A 21,558-nucleotide genomic window follows, 5' to 3' on the forward strand; every position below is an offset into this window, starting at 1 on the left:
TCATGCATAGACAAATGTATAAGAAACACGATCTTATTAGTTAAAGACGGAGTTAGATTGGCTTTGCCCCCAATTTCTAATAATGCGCAGCTGTCACTCATAAAGTTTTATCTCCAAGCTAGTATTGGTGGCAAATTGGTATTGCTTGGCAACTCCATTTTAAACCGAGTTCTTGGCGGGCACACTTATTTTGTCATTTCGTTTGTAACACATCGAAATAATCAGTATACCCTCCACCATAGGATGGGGGTATACTAATTTCGACATTCTGTTTGTAACACCTCGAAATATGCGTCTGAGACCCCATAAAGTATATATATTTTTGATCCTCGTGTCATTTTAAGTCGATCTAGCCATGTCCATCCGTCCGTTTGTCTGTCGAAAGCACGCTGATTTCGAAGGGGTAAAGCTAGTCGCTTGAAATTTTGTACAAATAATTTTTATTGGTGTAGGTCGGTTGGGATTGTAAATGGGCCAAATCGGTCCAAGTTTTGATATAGCTTCAGTATAAACCGATCTTGGGTCTTGACTTCTTGAGCCTCTAGAGAGCGTAATTCTCATCTGATTTGGAAGAAATTTTGTACAACGACTTTTCTCGTGACCTTCAACATACGTGTCTAATATGGTCTGAATCGATCAATAGCTTGATACAGCTCCCATTTAAACCGATCTCCCGATTTTGCTTCTTGAGCCCCTGCAAGGCGCAATTCTTATCCGAATGAACTGAAATATTACACAATGACTTCTACAATGTTCAGCATTCATTTATGGTCCGAATCGAATTATAACTTGATATAAAGAGATACCGCGCATAGAACTCGACAAATGCGATCCATGGTGGAGGATATATAAGATTCGGCTCGGCCGAACTTAGCACGCTCTTAATTGTTTGTCCTTAAATGTGTCCTACAAACCCTCGAAGAAATGTCAGTCCATTTCCACAGTCTGTGAAACATAAGCTATGGAGTTTAAACTTGGTGCACAAGCAGTAAAGATAGGTCTATAACTTGAAAATTTACCATAAACGTAACTTGACATCCCAATTTGACAACAAAATTGGGCGGGAAAACTATTCTAAAAAAAGCGGGTCTGCTGAAATCATCCACCACCAACTAATATTGCGTTTATTTCTAAAATACTATTCAACCCAAAAACTTTTCATTTAATTTATAAAAATTAATGAGATCATTTATTTTCATATTTGCATTTGATTAAAAAAAAATGTAGAAATTTTGACATGCAATTTACTCTTTAATTCATTTTTTGTTTATCGTGATTTTTCGTTAGTCCATATTTTATTAACTGCAGAAAAAGTAATTTTTACAGGTGCTGATATTTTTGGAAAACCCGAAATATATCAACAGTTTTGAGCAAAAAGTCGAAAGGAACGCTCTTCTTTACAAAATACTTTATTATTTTGACCCAATGCAAATCACCATAATTTTTATACCCACTGCTGAAGTATGAGGCTATATTCATTTTGTCATTCCGTTCGAAACACATCGAAAAATTCATTTCCGACCCTGTGAAGTATATATATTCTTGGTCCTCGTAAAAATCTAAGACGATCTATGTAGATATGTCGGCCCGTCCGTCTGCCTGTTGAAATCACGCTCCAATCTTTACAAATGTAGATATTGAGCTGAAAATTGCATAGATTCTTTTTATTTTGTTCATAAACAAGTGAAATTCGAAAATTGGTCAGGTGCGTCAACTGAAGCGGGCTTGTCTGTATAGACATGAGCTTTAACATAGCCCCACAAAAAATAATCTAAAGGCGTTAAATCGCATGATCTAGGCGGCCAAATGACCTGTCCCGAACGTGTAATAAAATGTTCACCGAACTCTCCTCTCAATAAGTCCATTGTTACGCGTGCTGTGTGGCATGTGGCACCGTCTTGTTGAAATCACATGTCATGCAAGTCAAGCTCTTGCATTTTGGGCAAAAGTACGTTGGATATCATCTCACGATAACGCTCACCAATAATACCGCTCCTCTCAATAAGTCCATTGTTACGCGTGCTGTGTGGCATGTGGCACCGTCTTGTTGAAATCACATGTCATGCAAGTCAAGCTCTTGCATTTTGGGCAAAAGTACGTTGGATATCATCTCACGATACCGCTCACCATTCACAGTTATGTTATGATTAGCATCATCTTTGAAAAAGTATGGTCAAATAATGCCACCAGTCCATAAACCGCACCAAACTGTGATTTTTTCTGGATGCATTGGTAGCTCTTGCAATGTTTCTGGCTGACCTTCACTCCAAAATCGACAATTCTGCTAATTTACGTACCCATTGAACCAAAAATGAGCTTCGTCGATGGAATGGAAGATAGCGCGCGATGAACTTTCTTAAAAGAGTACAGAGCATAAACAAATGTGGATAATGAAATGCAATAATTTGCAAGCGTTGTTCGTTTGTAAGACGATTCATGGTTAAATTGTAGACCCATTTCTTGGACTTTTGGACATTTAGGTACTAAAAAGTATTAAAAACGTACGTAATGGGTGAACTTTGCACAGGGCGAACAGGTAGAGCTAGAACTTCGAAATTTGGCTTAAAAAATTCTTGTTGCGAAATAAAAAGTGTAGAAAAAAAAATGCAAATAAAAATAGTACTGGAAACGAGAAAAAATATGCCTTTTGTACCGCATTTGGTACCATTTCGTACTTTCTTGGCGTATTGAGCTAGAGCTGTGAAGTTTTGCAAGTAGGTACAACTAGGAAATGTATGATGGGTTACTAAATGATTTCTTCACAAATCGTACATTTTGTTACCAAAAAGTGCTTAATAGTACGAAATCACTTATTTACTTTTGCAGTGAACCTTGACATGTAAAATTTTACTAAAATAATTTAGTAAAAACGATCGTAGTCTTGACAAAACTACGACCATTTGTACTAGGAGGGGAAAAAAACGTACGTAATTGGTACTATTTGGTACTTTTTTGCACATTGAGCTAGAACTCTGAAATTTGCGACACAGTTACGCCATGACTTATTGGGCGACTAGAATAATTTATCTAAATTCGTACATTTTGGTACTAAAACGTACAAAATGGTACTTTCTTTACGGATTGAGATATAGCTCCCAAAATTGCGATACAGTTTTACCTTGGCATTACATATTGGGCGTGTAGATTTTTTTTTTAAATTCGCACATTCGGGTACTACGCACAAAATGATAATTTCTTTACAGACTTAGCCACAGCTCTGAAATATGGGATACAGATACTCTACAGCAAAGTATATAGGCCACTGAATTTTTTAATTCGTACATTGAGTACTAAACCGTTAAAAAATGGTAATTTCTTTACGGATTGAGCTTAAGCTCTTAAAATTAGGATACAGCTACACCTTAGCATTTTATATTGGGCGACTAGAAGATTTTTTGAAATTGGTAAATTTAGGTACGTAAACGTACGAAATAGTACATTTTTACAGACAGAGCTACAGATTTGAAATTTGTGCCACAGGTAACTCTTGACAGCATATATTTGATGACTTGAAATTTTTTTTGAAACCCGAACTAAAACGTATAAAACAAAAGTATTTTTATTTCTTTTACCGATAGACCAAAACTGTCCAAATTGGCATCAAAACGTTTTGAAAAAGTAATACCAAATTGGTAAAAAATAGTGTTGTTATTATTGGTACTATTTGGTACGTTCTTTGCGGAAGTGGGCAGATTTCTGAAATTTCATACTCAGATATGACAAGGCCAGTTTGACCATAGACAAGGGAAAGGCTTAGACTTTGAAACTCAAAATGTTAATTAATAACCAAAAAGGTCTCCGTTCCATGTCGAACGGGTTTCTTGCGCACTCACTCATAAACGACTGAGAATTTGACATCTCTCCCATCTGTTAGAGCTTACTTGAACAAGTTGTTATGAGTCAATAGATTTCCTTTGTCTATGGTTAAACGTGAAAACAACTAGTATCGAAGTCAGTGGTTTGTTGGCAATCTGAAATATAGAAAATACTTAACCATTTCTCTATGTGAAATTTGAATTATGCGGGGCAGATGACAACTTTTCATATACGCCAAATTCTATACATGAGTTCATTTTTTAAATGGAGACCGGATGGTATATTAACATTTGCCCTGCATAACATTTCTTTGGCGCTTGTTCGTCCACAATACAACCTGCTCATCCTTTCTAACTATATTTGAGTATTCCCATCGTTTAAGAAAGTTGCGAGCATTCAGTTGATCACCAAAGAGGCCTGATGGCCTTTTTGTTGCAATGTTGAAGACGCTTCATCCACCAGTCTGGCGAGAGCTCTAAATATTTCTAAGACATTTTATCAAAGCACGGTGTAATTTTATCAAAGCAAGTTGATTTTGGTTTGCTTAAAGACTTCCTTTGATTTATATTTTCTTCTTTCTTCGAGATCGCGCTATACGAGTTTAAATAGAGGGGAATTAGTAATAGAAATAGACTTTAAACCTAATCTGTCATTGCATTTGGTCATAGGCCTCTTCTTCAAAAATTGACGACATAACGCGAATGACGGGACTTACTGGCCATTTTAGAGTGGGATCGACTGAACAGAGTAGGTTTTAATACACGTTACATTTACTGCTTTTTTGTCATAAAAAAGATTCACAGATTCAAAGACCAATTACGATCATTCATTATCTATCGGCGGTATGCATATTGATCAATAAGATGGTCTTGATGTTCTGGGAATTAAGATACAATGTGATGTCCGTTGTTCAAAACATATTCAAAGTTTCGAGAGAAGCATTGAAGTGCTTGTGTGCAAAAAGAATTCCGCATCCTCTGATCTTTACGTTTTCCTATCACTGAGGTAAGAAGGTTTGCACTCAACCAAATTTGTTGTTCAAAACAGCAAAAATGTTTGCTAAAACAGCAGTTTTTGTCTGCTGATAATGGGAAAGCAGATATAACTGTTGTTTCAGCAAACATAGGTCTGCTGTATTAGCAAACATTTCTTACTGCTATTTCAACTAACAAAATCTGCTGCTTTGAGCACACAAGTCTGCTGAAGCAATGATTTGTATGCTACTTTTTATGGTAGCTTGTTACTTGTTTTGATTAATTTTGGCATTTTTTAGATATTTTGTTTTGAAAATTTTGTTGGAAAATATAATTTTAATTTGTGGAATATTACTGTAAAGAAGCTACCTGATCCATCCATTGGTATATATTTCGAACTGTGGTTGAGCTCGATCGCATTTTTTTGTTATTGCTCTACTAATGGGCACATGACTGGCATGGTTGGCCTTTTGTATTTAACCTTAAAGAAAAAAGGTTGTGAAATGTATATAGAGACACACATTTACATATGTGTTCTATTTTTTCTTCTAACATTCCCTTCATAATTAAGCAGCAGCTATTTTCAGCAAACAACAGTCTTTTCAGCAGTAAGCCTGCTACTCTGATATTGCAGTACAGAGTGCTGTAATAGCAGAACTACTGCTACAATGACACTAATACTATCAGCAGACAGTGTTTGATATTTTCAGCAAACTTGTTTCTGAGTGTGTCAGGGACAGATGCGTATCAACTTATAACCAATTGGCCAGTTGACCAGATCTTGCATTATCTGGAGTACGAATGCGAAATCAATGTCTGGCTAATGCTTTTCCAGCTTTCAAATGTTAAAAACAAATGCCAAACAACTCGACTCCCTTCTTCACGGCACGGCATAAAGTTAAGCACCACACATGTTGGAACTACAACCTTCAATATGAGGGGTGTTCATCAACTGCAACTGCAGTCGCGGAACATCACGGTATCGACTACAACCTTCAATATGAGGGGTATTCATCAACTGCAACTGCGGTCGCGGAAAATCACGGTATCACGGTATCGAGTCTCAGTGAGAGGCCGGGCGGCATCGCGTCTTGCTTAAATACGGAGTGCCTGTCATACTCGATATGACAATGCGAGTATTTAGCGAGCTGTAATTCTTGTGAAACTTTAAAGTGACGTCCAGCGAGATACCGCGCAATGCAAAATAAAACTCCCCATTGCTTTGTCTGTCAGCAATAGTGTGCTGCTTGACGCTTTTAGAAGAACTTGCAAATACTTTGAGTACCTAGTTCTTGCTCCGAACTCTATTTCCGATGACTGTCGAAGTATACTCCTTACAACTTCGGGTACTATATACTCATAACTATTTCGGGTACTGTATGTTATGCATTTTTCTGTCATTTGCTCCTATGTCTGGTGTTTTATAGGTCACTTTTTTAAATCGGTTAATAGGGTCGCTAACGATTTCGATAGGGACAGCACTAGTTCCCTCCCAGCAAGGATGTTGTTTATTGTTGCCTGGTAAACCCTTAAGCCTTATGCAAGGCTTGCGCAATCATCGGTATGTGACAACTTTTTGACTCCATTCGGTAGTGCCGGGAAACTATAACGATAATAATTGAAAAGTATTGGTATAATACTCCCCCTGTGGTTGATTCGACAACCTTTCATTCGACAAATTCTTATCTACCATTTAATGGTATTCAAGAGGGTATACTCCTAGTTGTTCTGTAGCATCGGTCTGTGGTCCAGAGTGTCCAGATTTTGGATAAACTATGAATATAAGTCTTTCGTAAGTCGTGATGCTAAAAGGCTAAACGAATATGTTCGTTTAATAACGTCAGTATCATTGCTTCCAGAACCTTCGCCACAAGTGAAAGCAGCGAGATTTATGGGCACATTTCCTCATAGGAGGAAATACATTGCTTTTAATTTATATGAATATTTTCATTCATGCTTTCATTTTAAAAACAGAATTACGCCAACGAGCAAAGTAACAACTTCATTAAGTAAACGGGTCAAGATGTTGGTAACACCGTTTGGTACACAGATGTCTGTAACACATTGGTATTAAAAGTTAGGGGATCACCTTGGAGCAGAGGTTAGTATTTCCGCCTTTGACGCCGAAATCCCATCATGAACATCGGAAAAATCTTTCAGCGGTGGTTATCTCCTTACTAATGCTGGCGACATTAATAAGGAACTTAGTCATGTTAAAACTTCTCTACACAGAAAAAAAATAAATATCGGTTTCAATCACGAAATTAATTGATCCAATTAAATTTTTGATTGAAACTGCTTCAATCATGAAAATGATAATATCAACCACAGTTTTTGCAATAAGCGATTGAAAAAATTTCAATTAAAAAATTCCATATTCAATAAAAAAAATGATTGAAATTTTAAATTGATCCAATTAAAGACATGATTGTAATTTCCGAAATATCCAATTTACTTTTTTAATTGAATCAATTAAAAATTTAATTGACAAATGTAAAAAACATGCTTAAGAAGCTGTTATGCTATTAATATGCATATTTTGATCATAATTCAGATTAGCATTGCGTCTAGAAATTTTAAAAGACTGTCGAAAGATTGTTTTTGCTGGAGTTTTATCTTCCATTTATATATAGAAAGTATTTAACAAAATTTCGAGCAGCTAGGCTTTTGCAAAAACGGTGTCATAACAGTGCTGTTGAGTCTAAAAATGTTTCTAATTTAATTAAATAATGACTGAAAGAACTTACTGCCAAAAAAGTAAGTGGTTTAGCTCGTTATTGTTTACTTCAAGGAAATAAAAGTTTCAATCATATTTGTGTATGTAAAAGTTCAGATTCAAAAATTCAATCACAATTGTAATGAAAAAAAATCAATTAATTTCAATTACGATCGTAATTGAAAAAAATCCGGATTCAATTAAAAAATGATTGATTTAACAGATTTTACATTACATTTTTAATTGAAAGAATTTTTGTGACATTTTTTCTGTGTTCGAAGTGGTGTAGCTTAGCGGCAATCCGTTCGGAATCGGCATAAAAAGAAGGTCCTTTATCATTGAGCTATATTAGAAATCGCGGATTTCACGGTCGTCCACTGTAGTGCTGTCGGAGTATTTAAACTGATTTTACTTGGTTCTTTTTTCAGACCTTTTCTCAACGAAAAACAAGAATGCATTGCTGTCCTACACGAAAACGAGAGTGGTCGCATTAAGACGGTTTCTTTGGCAGAGGAAAAAGATGCTGACATCTGCCGCGCGAAATCTATGTCATGTTATCGTTTGATTGAGAAAATGCCTTCTGTAAAGCTCTTACGAGAGTCTGAGGTTAGTTCCGAAGATCTGATCAACGTCTCGGAGGAGATTGTTCTACGCGATAATGAAGATGCTACTGAAAATCAGGCAATTTCCGTATTTACGAGTTGTTCCCAATTTGGCAGCAGGCAAGCCAATGCAAGTGGCATTGAGCCCATCGATCAAGGCATATCTGTCTGCCGTAATAACGACTCTGGTTGGTACCCCAATGCGATGTTTTCCTACAACAACACAAACTGTTACAGTTTTAAGCAAAGTTTCTCTATAAGGACATTAGAAGATGCCTACAAAGGCATTCAGGATGTAATCGGTGAGTTGAAGCCACCCTTGGCTATTGAAAAGTTTGAAGAAATGTACAACTACATGTTGTACCAAAATAATTCCAGATAATTCTCAATGTAAGTTTCCGTTTGAAGAGCCTTTCTGTTCGACTCACAGATGTCCATTGGGTCTGTGTCTAAACTCCACCCAGATTTGCGATGGAAAATCTGATTGCCACGATGGCAGCGATGAACATCCGGATAAATGCAAACTCCTGAGAAGTGGTAAGTAAATAATTATGAATTTATGCTTCTTAAATGCTCTTCAGCCGTCATGGGTGTACAGGGTATTATAACTAAGAGCATTTGTTGTATCCATTGACTCAGACTCACTTTCGGCATCGATCTAACCGTGTCCATGTGCCTCACTGTTGCTGCGATGGGCCTTCAGGCGTTAGCGACATTGACGTTACGGCTGCAAATGGGGCGGCATTTACTGCTTACCAGTTTAGGTGGAGGGTTTGTGACGAATGGGGCTCAAGTGACCATAATCCGATTGAGATTATGGTCACTTCCAGGGATCGACGGACTCGGGTTACGACTGAACGATCCAGGTGCTGGAAAGATCGAGACGTGAACTGGGACTTGTATGTGGAAAGTTTTAGGGAGACTGCATCAGCATTGTCTTTAGATAACTTTAGGGCACTGACTATAGATGACCAAATTGCTAAGGTAGACGAGTGGATGAGCGCGGTGAATGATGCGCTCCTTGGCAGACGTCGAAAGGCGAAACCAAGTAAGGTCAAGTGGTGGACCCGTGAGCTGGAGACAATGCGGCGGAACGTCAGGCGTCTGAGGAAGCGATTCCAAAGAGCCAGAAGTTCCAATGCTGAGGATCTTGTCTCACGCCGAAACGACTACCTTAGCAATTTGAGGACGTACAAGCAACTGTTGATTAGGAGCAAGGAAGATCATTTTAGGAGATTTGTACAGGACAACAGAGATGATCCATGGGGCAAGGTATACCGCGTGTGCCGGCGCGGTGGGCAACAGGGTTCTAGTCAGGGTGACCTGGGCGGTTTTAGAGTGGGTGACAACGTGTTGACTTCTTGGAACGAGTGTGCTAGGGTATTAATGGGAACGTTCTTTCCCGATGCGGATGAGCACGAAGAGGCTCCCAGTGTGGAGATGATCGTGCCTCCTCCAAGTCTGGAAAGGGTCGAGATAGTGGACAGTGTCTGCCGGCTTAGAAGCGGGAGGTCACCTGGCATGGACGGTATGACTGTACAGATGTGTAAAAGCATCTGGAAGGCTATACCTGACCATGTCGAGTTGATCCTCACACGATGTGTCGAAGCAGGTTATTTCCCTCGTACGTGGAAATGTGCTAGAGTCGTAGTCCTTCTAAAATCGCCCGATCGATTGAGGAGCAATCCAAGATCGTATCGGGGCATCAGTATCCTCCCCGTGCTTGCAAAAGTATTGGAGAGGATAATGGTGACAAGATTTGGGGAGGAGAGGAGGGTACTTCTCCGTACCAGTTCGGCTTTCGGGAGGAAAAGAGCACTGTGAATGCCTGGATCCACGTGCAGAACTGTGTGAGAGAATCGAGCTCCAAATATGTCCTTGGCATATTTGTCGATTTCAAAGGCGCGTTTGATTACCTTTCATGACGTAGTGTACTCACGAGATTAGGCGAAATAGGTTGTCGGGAACTTTCTCTCTGGCGTAGTTACTTCTGTGATAGAAGAGCTTGCGTGGTTGGTGCTAGCGATACGGTTTGTAAGGATATTCAGCGTGGCTGCCCTCAGGGCATCTGTGCTCCATATATATGGAACCTCATGATGGATCCCCTGCTGGGACGTCTCGCTGAGTCCTTCAAAATCAGCGCATATGCGGATGACCTGCTCATCTTGGTTGAAGGAGATTCCAGACTTGCTCTGGAAACTCGTGGTGAGCTTGCCATGGGCATTGTGCGCGAATGGAGCGATCCTGTTGGTGTTGACGTCGCGGAGGACAAAACCGTGACAATGTTGCTCAAGGGCATCTTGTCGCGGAATCGTTCACCCACGATTCGATCTGGTAGAGCTAGCATCAGGAACGTAGCGCTCGTCAAATATCTGGGAGTGACTGTTTCGGAGAGAATGGGTTTCCTGGTCCATTTGGATCGGGTGAAGGAGAAGATGACTGGAGTAGCCGGCATGGTTAAGCGCGTTCTGAGAAGTGATTGGGGTCTTAGTCGTCGCGCTGTTCGGTCCATATATGGTGGTCTATTTGTTGCTTGTGCAACTTATGGAGCGCCTGTATGGCACGGAATTGCTGCGACTGTCTTAGGACGGAAGAAGATCCTCTCTTGTCAGAGGGTGGCAATGCTGGCTTGCTTGCCTGTGTGCAGGACTGTTTCGACAGATGCACTACAGGTATTGCTTGGCGCGCCCCCGCTTGACTTACTCGTGAGTTACATGGCCGTTCTGTATAGTGTGAAAAAGAGAATTCCATTAGTGCGTGAGGATTGGCTCACCGCTTCGGAGCTTGCAGATGGGGATATTAGGCGGCTCAAGACACTCCTTTTGGAGCGTCTTGATGATAGGTAAAGGACTAGATGGACGAACAGTGACAATGGTCGGGTGACTTACGAATTCATTCGTGACGCGACGTTCGTACGAGACCGCCCGGGCTTTGGCTTCGGCCTAAGTCTGGGCTTCATACTGACGGGACATGGTTCCTTTAATGCATTTTTGCATCAGAGGAACCTGTCCGCGACTGATTTGTGCGACTGTGGGAGACGTGAGGACTGGAGGCACGTACTGACAGAATGCCCGTACTATGCAGACATTAGAGATTTAGGCGCGATGGGGATTAGCGAGGCGGTGTGGGATTTCACTAGGGCCCTTGAGGACGAGACGACTGTTGCAAGGCTGGCCACCTTTTCCCGGGAAGTATTTCTTAGGAGGCGGACTAGACTTAGTGGAGGTATGAATGCACGCTAGTTATCCATAACGAGGTGTTGCTGTGCTGGCGCGACTGTGTGATTTGGTGCTGCGCATGGCATGGCCTGGCACCTGCCTTGCCCATGTTGATGCACCGGTGTTTGCCCATTGTTGATTCCCTTAGCTGTTGTGGTTGTGATCGGTCACCCGTGAGGGTGGCCGCGTTGATTGTAAAGTCCCATGTTGTTGCTGATTTATGTGGCGTAGCCCGTGAGGGCTGCCGTGTCCTGTTTGTGTTTTGTGTATATTGTCTGGCTGTATGTTTGATGCATACTTTTGTATGCTGGCTGAGGTCGGCGTAGGGTGATTTTCTCCCATTCAGGTGACCAGTCCGGAACTGTTTGGGGTTCAACTGGTAGTAGTCTTTTAAGGCTACGAAGTCTGACGGGAGACTTTAATCTGGTACCACGGGTGTCAGGAGCCCCTGGAACTTTGGTTCCAGCCTGACAATGGTGAGGCCCCAGTGGGGAGCAACGTGGTGGCTGTGGTTTGTACCCAAATCGCGGGTAGAGCATAAGCTCGGCGTGGAGTTGCGTTTTCAACCGCGTGCCGTGACCCATCGATCGGAAGGAGTTTTAGGTAGTGCTCCGCTCCTAACCAAGGAGGTGAACACGTCCAAATACGTGGGATCAAATTGGTACTCATGTGTGGGTTACCACATGTGGGGGCGTTGGTAGACGCATTGTATTCACCCTTGGGCCTTGGGCCTCGCAGGTTTGGGCCGTGATGGCAGGTATCTGCGTAAAACTCGACATTCGCGTCATGAGTGTACAGGGTATTATAACTAAGAGCATTTGTTGTATCCATTGACTCAGACTCACTTTCGGCATCGATCTAACCGTGTTCATGTGTCTCGCTGTTGCTGCATAGTTTTTGGAATCAACGAGCTTATTGTTAGTTTTGGTCAGACGATAAGCAATCCTAAGAAATCATTTCTGATTTAGATATTCGTTTCGAACTTCGATCGTTGACTGCCTCTCATTTTACTTCATAGACTACTTTTAAATCTCAATTCTTTTACAATCTTCAGATGGCTTCCTCCACTTCGTCTCGCCACGGAGTTTTGGTCTTCCCCTTCAAAAAGACTTCATCGCTGGAGCTTCTTAATTTATTTTGACAACATTTTCGCAACCATTGTATTCTAATGTATATAACTACAGCTTGCGGTGCATACGACGCCTATATTCTCCATTAACACGGAATGTTCCATATATTTTACAAAGAAATTTTCTCTCAAACACTCTAAGTACTATTTCATCTGCTTTCGCAAGTACCCATGATTCGGAGCACGGGTAGTATCAGTGTCTTGTATAATGTGAGGTTCGTCTGTCGAGAGGTGACTTTGTGTCTGATCTGCATGTTCAATCCGTAGTAGTATTTGTTAACTAATATTATCCTTCGTTTTATTTCAAAATTGGTGTCATTTGTTTCGTTCAAGGCGGTGCCGATGTAGATAAACTTGCTGAAAATCTCAAAGTTGTAGTTCCCAATTTTCTTCATTTTTATCTGCTTTGGTGTACAGGGCTTTGTGGTAGTTGACACCTTCCACATTGTCTTGTCTACATTAAATGTCAGACCCACTTTCGTTGATTCGATGCTTTCGATACATTCAAAGGCTGCAATTGCTTTTTCCAGTGACCGACCCATAATATCGATGTCATCGGCATAGGCGAGTAGCATGAGTTCTCTCGCAATTAGTGTAGTGTGTCATGCCTATTCACAATTGCATCCCGTATAATCTTCTCCAGCAGGATATTAAAGAGATCACACTAGAGGCTGTCTCCCTGTCCGAAACCTCGTTTGGTATTGAACTGTTCGGAAAGGTTTTTCCTGTTTTAACTGAGGCTCGTATTTCAGCAAGCATAATTTTGCAAAGTCGTTTCAGTTTTGCAGGGATACCAAACTCTGACATAGCTGGAAATGCCTTTGAGCTTATAGGGCTGTCGAAGGCGTGTTGATTTATCCTCCTCGGGTCTATTCCAGGATGCGACGCAGTGTAAATATCTGGTCTATAGTGGAGCAACCAATTTTATAGCTGAGTATTCTGTTCAGCTTTCCAGGCGGAATGCTGTGAAGCTTCATATAAAAAAGCGTTTGCAAAACATTGGCTAAAACTAGACCAAAAAGTAGTACTCTGCTCTGGAAAATGACAAAAACAATGAAAGTGGCAACACTTAAAACCAGTACCGGCATCATTATACCCTACACCACTATTATGGTACAGAGTATTATAACTTAGTGAATTTGTTTGTAACAGCCAGAAGGAAGAGTGGTAGACCCATTGATAAGTATACCGACCGACTCAGAGTCACTTTCTGATCCGATCTGTCTGTCCATGTTAATTTGTGTACAAATCAAGCAATTTTCCTCTGATCGTCTGTAAATTTGGCACAGATTTTTTTCTTTGCCTAGAGACGAAGATTATTGAAATTGGAAAAATCGAGTCAGATTTGGATATAGCTCCCAAATGTTAGTCCGATGTGGACTGAATTGCAATTTATAACGTAATTTGTAATCTGATTCTCACGAAATTTTGCATGAGGGATTCTCGTATAAATCTTGATATTATTGATGAATTTCATAGAAATCGGTTCGGATGTAGATATAGCTGTAATATATATATATATATATATATATATATATATATATATATATATATATATATATATATATATATATATATATATATATATATATATAATAATTTTTTCCCTTTTGGGGTGTTTTGGGAAAGGGGTAAATACATGGTTCTACATTTGGATATCAAATTCGTATTCTACTCCCAAATATTGCGATGGTCACTTAAAAATTGCTGTTTGTGGGTTATTTTCGGAAAGGAGTAGACCCCAGAATATTGGTCCCGAAAATGGGTATCAACTCTTGCTCTATTCCCCAATGCCTTTCATTTAAGCTCCACATTGACATGGTCGGTAAATATGTCCGATTTAGGGGTGTTTTAGGGCTTGAGGTGGCCCCTCTAGCACTTGGTCCGACAATTGGATATGAGATACGTTTTCTTATCTTAAATACCTTTTATTTGAGTCGCATATTGTCGTGATTGGTCTAAATATATGTTTGGTAGGTTTTAGGGTGGGGCAGCCCCCCTAGGTACCCCATCCGAAATTTGGATACCAAATTTTTATTTTTAGGGTACTATATGAGAGCACACAAAATTTCGCTTAAATCGCACCACCCATCTCCGAGATCTGGCGTTTCTGAAAATTAGGGTAAGGGGGAGGGTCCGCCCCCCTCAAATATCAAAAAATGTAGTACCCTATTTTTACCACGGAGTTATGCACCATCTGTGAAAATTTCAAGAAAAACGGTTTTGCCGTTTCTGAGTCTATAAGGAACACACAAACATACAAACAAACACAAAATGATTTTTATATATAAAATATATATATACATCGTCCGATTTTTCACTTCTAGAGCCACTTCAAGCCCATTTATTGACCAATCTTTGCAACATTTTTTACTACGCTTTACTCGACAATATCAAAGAAATTTGCTCGAAATCAGTTCAGATTTATATATAGCTCCCATCAATTTGAATTGCCTTATTTTCACTTCTAAAGCCTTTGCAAGCGCATTTATCACCCGATCATCTTAGAAACTAGCTTGTTCGCTTTCTTTTGCGACAACTACAAAACGTGTGGGTTTTGGCCGAAATCGGTTCAGATGTGGGTACAGCTCATATATATACAATATTTTCGTCCGATTTTGACTAATTTCACAATAATGTGGTAATTTTTAACCTATCAATTGATCTTCTCAAAATTTTGCACAACGATTTCGTCCATTACTCCTATAATAAATACGAATTTTGGCCGAAATTTGTTTCGAGGATTCAGCAAGCATACCCAATATGGTGAAGGGTATCAAAAGGTCGACTTCGGCCTTACTTATCTTTGTATGTTTTATTGGTTTCAATGGTTCGTTTTTCTTCATTTATTTGCGAAAACATAAGTTAAATGGAGAAAACAATAAGTGCAGATAAGAAACTTGTTTTGGTAAGGAAACAAAACCATTTGATTGCTGTCTTATACCGTTTGCGAAACAATTAAATATTTCATCGACTATTCCTTAAGCAGAATAGAATACCAACCCTAAAGCTCCATTGATAGGGCCCAATTATTTCAGTGACTTCTTCCTCTGTAGTTGGCACATACCGTCTTATCTCCTTTCTTGTGTACGGGACATAGCTGCTGATGTTACAATCATCGGATTTGCGGTCTTCTAGTCAGATTGTGCAGTCGAGCTGGTGCATACGCATTATCGGTGTGTCACCTCCGGTCTTAAACAGTTCAGCCGGCAACCCATAGGACCCTGTTGCCTTATTATGTTTTCAGCCGAGTTACTGCTACGTGAACCTCGTTCTGACTTCGTGCCACACATTCTGTATTTCGCATTCTTGGTTTCAGTGGCTTTTTGACACTCTTGGTCGTACCATGGGTTCCTTGGGGGAGGCTTTTGATACCCAAGTACGGATGTTGCGGCTTTTTCCATAGAGGACAGAGGGTGCTTTCTTCAAGCAATCGGGTCAGCAGAGTGAAGTATGTCGTTGTCACCTGTTGCGTTTGCAGCTTTCCGACGTCCAGAGTCCGTGTAGTGTTAGATCGTACACTTCTCGCCACACTAAGGTTAGTGGGAATCTTGGTTGCAACACGGTAATGATCCGGATCCGTATCGATCGTACATCTAACCGCTGCACAGTGGGATAAAATAAAAAAAATTAAAAACAATGTCATTTGGGAACGGTCTTAGGTGGTTCGATGGCCCTAAAGTTGGTAACATAAGAATTCCAAAAAAATTGTTCGGGCTGCCAAATCTTCATTTGTGGTCCGATTTCCAAATTAGGCTGGATAGAAATAAATCTCTACTGGTTTTGGGTATATTCGAATTGTTTTTTGAAATTTAGGCTGAGACTGGCTTCGTAGTTTGCGATTTACGAAAGCATTTGTGGTTTGATTTGCATTTTGATGTATGATTTGGATTAGTGATAAAATATACAATGACTATGCTGCAGTATGCATCAACATCCGATAATTCAGTTAACAGTTATACAGTATGGGATAAAAAAGTGTATTTTCTGCATTTTTTGGTCAAAAAAAGTATTTTTACTGATAAGTCTTTATTGAAAAAACTTAAGTTTGAAAAAGATATTTGCTCGACAGAAAATTTACTAAAAAATGCCGGAACTATTTTGGCGATATGGGTATGTAAGGTATTTTGATAAGTGTTTATTTTTGGTTTTTTAAGGAATATTTTATCTGTAAAACTCAGAAAAAACGATTTAGATATCTTTATTCATGTTTTATTACAATTTTTTCAATTTAAGTTTACGTTTTTAGAAAATAGTAATCTTTCCCCTATTTTTGTAGTGAATAGGGAACGAATATGCAAAATGAATGAGTGTGTAAATGAAGAATGGCACCCCGAACAATTTTTCGAAATACCGAGGTTACCAACTTTATCCATTCTCAAATGGAATATTTTCTACTATTTTTTTTCGATTCTATCCCACTGTGCGCTGGTTGAATACCTTCCATCTATGACAACATGATCTATTTGGTTTCTCGTGTTTCGATCGGGTCCCAGCCATGTGGTCGTGGGAATCCTTCGATGTTGGAATCTGCTGCTGCTATCTAACATGCTTGGCGGGGCGAAGTCCATAAGACTCAATCCATTGTCGAATGTTTCTTCGTGTAGGCTACATTTTGCGACTGTTAGACCAAACATATTTTTCTTCCCTATTACGTATTAATATCTCCCAGAAGCGGACAGCGGTTATTTCCAGTTTCTAGACGCTTGTAGAAAATATCTTTGGTCTGTTAGTTGTCTTGTCTTCCAAAGGGGCAAAATGGCCTCCTTTTTATAGACGAGACCAAACGTAGTGCGACACCTCTTTGGAGAGAAGTTTTTACATGGCAAAGTAACTCACAAATATCGCCAGAATTAGGAGGCGATAACCACCGCTGAAAATGGTTTCTGATGTTTTCGCCAGGTTCAAAGCCCAGGCGTTTAGCTTCAAAGGCGGACATACTAACCTCTGCGCTATGGTATCCCCCCCATAGGGGCATAGTCGGAAATATGGGTGATGTTGATGAATTTGGTCTTTATGCGGATTGTAGCTAGCATCGCATCCACTGGAGTAAGCCTGGAGACAAAGTGTTTCAGTCTCCGACTATCCACAAATCCACAGCTCATGCCGTTTTTAATCTTCTTCGTTTTTTTAAGTATTTTTTCAAGTTTATCGGGCAATAAGCTACTCACCCAGCGCACCAACCCATAATTTTATAGTTCTACAGGTGAACTCGTTGCGTAGAGGTTTGTGTCCACATTTGAGATGAAGGAAGACCATGATAAGCCAGGATTTTGCCAACACTCCAAAGAAAATGTTTTCTTAAGAAGTTGAAATATTGAACATCTACACCCAGAGAAATCATTGGTTGGAATCCGATTATAGGTACAAATTGATGATAATAGTAAATAATTTGTAATTGTCAGCATCAGTGATCGGTCATTTTCTTAGTTCAGTAGTTAACTTAATATTTATACTATTGAGATCATTAAATGAAGATATTCATAATCGTCTTTTGGTTGTGTCAACAATCATTGGCATAAAATAGTTTTGTTGTCTCTAGTTGTTGTATCAACTAATTATTAATTGAAAATTCCTAACGGATCACAAACAAAGAGTTAACACAACTACGATTTCAGTCATATGCATAAAATTTCTGTTTTACTTAGTACTGGAACCAATCAGTTACTTTAACCGAATGTGTTATTGTCATTTGCTTTCGGAATGTCGTTAGTGTTATTTCTAATCGGTGCTAAGTAAGGCAGTATTTATTGGTGAAAAAGTAAATGTCTCGTATGGACTTATATAGTTATACTACGTATAAGTTTTATAAGTCAGAATTTCAATTCGCGCGCTGCATCGTTCAGCTGTAGGGTGTTGACAGTGATGCAGCTATTTCACCAAGTTCGCGTTGTCCATAGTTAGTTACAATAGCTCCTATGCACGTGGAAGCAATTTGCAGATTCTAGATGTATATTTTTCTGTTTATTGTAGAAAATATACGTGTTTAAATCTATGATCTTTTAGCATTTTTACATTTGGGATTTTTCAAATAAAGAAACATTCATACATAAATAAAAAATATGTCAATAGTCTGTTATTTTAACTCTTCCATATAGTACTATTTTTAGTACTAATAACAAAAATAAGGCAATAACCTCAATTTCAACATTGGTTGTCGCAACCGAACTGTTGATGAACATTCGTAGTATGTGGAACCATCAGCATTCGGTTTGCAAAAAACTTGGTTGAGGCAACGAATCTCTTTTCTGTGTGTATAGAGAGAAAATTGAGAACATTTTTTCCATGTAGCCGTAGTAAGCACTTTTTAGTTTTTATGTGTAAAGATTCCATACATTTTTTAACCGACTTATATTAAATTATTTTACTTTTTTTGTGGGTCAGTATGGGAAACCCCTTTACGCATGCGACGGGTACGTCTATCGTCTTATGCCGGACTTTGTTATCAACGGCACCGGCTAAAAACCTACCCTGTGTCACCCCTGTGAATCAATTCCACCTCGGAACCGCTTTCGCATTACTTCGAGGTGATTATCCATATCATCTTCATTGTGTCTGCGTCCACACCTTCGCATTCATACTCTACGCCGCTGCGTCCAGGTCTACCTTCTTACTGCACAGTGTTTGTTCGGTGTATCTCATTTAAACCTTAGTTGGTGTAGAATTTCAAAAGAACGACTTTGCCCTATTTTAGTTTGCATGTACATAGTGGAATGTTCATGGTCAAAATTTGCAATTTGCATTAGTTTGTGTGTACTTTTAGTTATTTGAAGCAACGTTTCTATTTTCTTTTTGTTTTAGCCTGTGGACCATCGGAGATGAAATGTCGATCTTCAGACAAATGCATACCGAAAACAAAGTTTTGTGACCATATTGCCGACTGCGAAGATCTTACCGATGAACCTACAATATGCTCGTGTTTCACTTATCTAAGGTAAGTATGGAAAAAGGAAACAAACCATTTTAACTTTAACTGAACCAGTTATGCCCTAAAATATTGAAATGCCAACTAAATGATTCAATATGGTGCCCCATTTGACTAAGTGATTCAATATGGTCCCCATTTGACGGTTGGTATTTTGGGCTTTGTGATCTTCAATTACAATTCTGTTTTGTTGGAGTCCATGGAAAACGAAAATACCTTAAATTTTTCTGGGTCACTTCGTTGAGTGATTTTATAATGCTAAATTTTGAGAGAACACGTTTTCGTAGATTTTCGGTTTAAAAAATGGCATAACTTTTTTGATTCACAATGGATTTTTATGACTCTTACCTTCTTTTGTTGGTCACACCGGTATCTAAAAGGCATATTGAAATATTAAAAAAAAAACACAAAACCACAATTTCCTCGGTCTCTATTCTGTTTAAAATTAAGTAAGCTTCCCAAAATGGGTAATAACAATAAAATTGGTAAAAAATAGTTGATTTATGCAATTTTTAGTGTCTTAACTTTTTGGTTTTTTATTTAAAAATATTTTGTATTTCTGTGTTTTTTATAAACTTCACTGTAAGTATTGCGTATTTAGAAAGCATACTGATTTTAATTTTTTTCCTATATACCGTTGTTTAATCTAAGATATTTCCTGGAGAAATCTTTCACCTAGCTCATCACTCAATTGTCCTAAACTTAATGGAAATCTTCCCAAATGAGCATACAGATATTGTAATTTTATTGGCATTTTGCAACCCATTGCATGGTAAGCCGACAGCATGTTGTTTACAATCTGCTCATGATTTTCACTTTTTGTGTTTCCAAGAAAAAAGAAACTATTTTTTCTCCAAGTTTCATTTGTTTTATGAATTTGTCATATTTTATCAATTGCAGTATTTGAGGACCAATAAAGATACCTGTTGCTTTGCTTTCACGAATTGCTTTATTAAGCCCAATTTTATATGCAACGAAGTCAAAATTATGTCTTTTGGATTGACTAATGGGATATTTATACTATTAGTTCACCATTTATATCTGTTGAACGCAGTTTCTAGTCTCTTTGTATGTAATGTATAGAAGAGTCTCGGCTGTCCCATTCACAAAAATAGCAAGAATACTTTGTGCTACCACCTTGCAAGCCGTTCAAAATTGTTAGTACTTTTAGAACCAGCCACAATTAGCCCCTTATGTGTAGTATATCTTATAGCATTTAGTATTAGGGACATACTGTCGTATAAACTTTTGATGTTTGTAGCGTATGCCAATGGTACCGAAAGAAGTGATCCATCATTATTCAAAGCGCTGCTTTCAGAAAATATACATATATAAAAATGTTTATCTTATTTTTTGTTGAACCGTCAATAAATAATCGTCAATCTTCTGGAATATGGCCTTATCCAAGTGGTTACAACAATACGTTCCTTTTCATTCAATACGTACGTACAATACGTTCACATCGTTGCAGTAGGCCAAATTACTATTTTCAGTGCTTTCGTTGAAAAGTGATCCAAACAAACTACTTTCTCGGTGCTGCGAAATGTAATATTTACATTTTCTTACAAATAGTTCGTTTGCTTAAGTCTGGAACCTAGAAGTTTCGTTTGTCTTATCGATAATTCTAAATCCCGAACGAGATCATGAAATTCCCCTTGGGATATAAAACGTTGTTTTATAATTTCTCCTTCAGAAGGGGCAAATCTGATTCAGAGATTATAACATTGCTTGGAAATGGTTCAAAGTCAGTTAAATCTGGTGATACTCCGTTAATGACTTTCGGAACAGCGTCATTTTCCTTACGTCTTTATTACACTATCAACATTTGTATATTTAATATGTTGCCTTAATTTGAAATGATATGCTCTTGAACCGGTTCAAGAAACGGCAATTCAATAGAAAACCGATGATATTACCATTTTTCATATACTAAGGGACGATTAAAATATTCTTCATAAAGAGAAATAATATGCTTCTTTGCCGACACATCTATTGTATGTCGTATATATGTGTTTCTTTTACTACACATTTTTATGTAATTTGATGATTCTCGGTCTTTGATAAATTTTATTAATAAGACTTTTTATTACTTCATTTTTTGCACCAAAATCAATCCAATGTTTATTGTTCACTTACAGAGATTATAATGTATCAGTTTCGGAGCCACAAGTTCGGTTC

General features: G+C 38.7%; 1 protein-coding gene across 1 annotated transcript in view; it reads left to right on the plus strand.

Annotated features, from left to right (window-relative positions):
- The window catches only part of LOC106092275 (serine protease nudel), a 54,304-nt gene that overhangs the window by 23,474 nt on the left and 9,272 nt on the right, over window positions 1–21,558 (plus strand). Inside the window, exons 12-14 of the mRNA XM_059360744.1 lie at window positions 7,935–8,410; window positions 8,487–8,645; window positions 19,257–19,389. Of these exons, the coding sequence (XP_059216727.1) occupies window positions 7,935–8,410; window positions 8,487–8,645; window positions 19,257–19,389 (768 nt within the window). The remainder of the gene's footprint in view (window positions 1–7,934; window positions 8,411–8,486; window positions 8,646–19,256; window positions 19,390–21,558) is intronic.

Source organism: Stomoxys calcitrans, chromosome 1 (genome assembly GCF_963082655.1).
Source record: "Stomoxys calcitrans chromosome 1, idStoCalc2.1, whole genome shotgun sequence".
NCBI classification, from domain to species: domain Eukaryota; kingdom Metazoa; phylum Arthropoda; class Insecta; order Diptera; family Muscidae; genus Stomoxys; species Stomoxys calcitrans.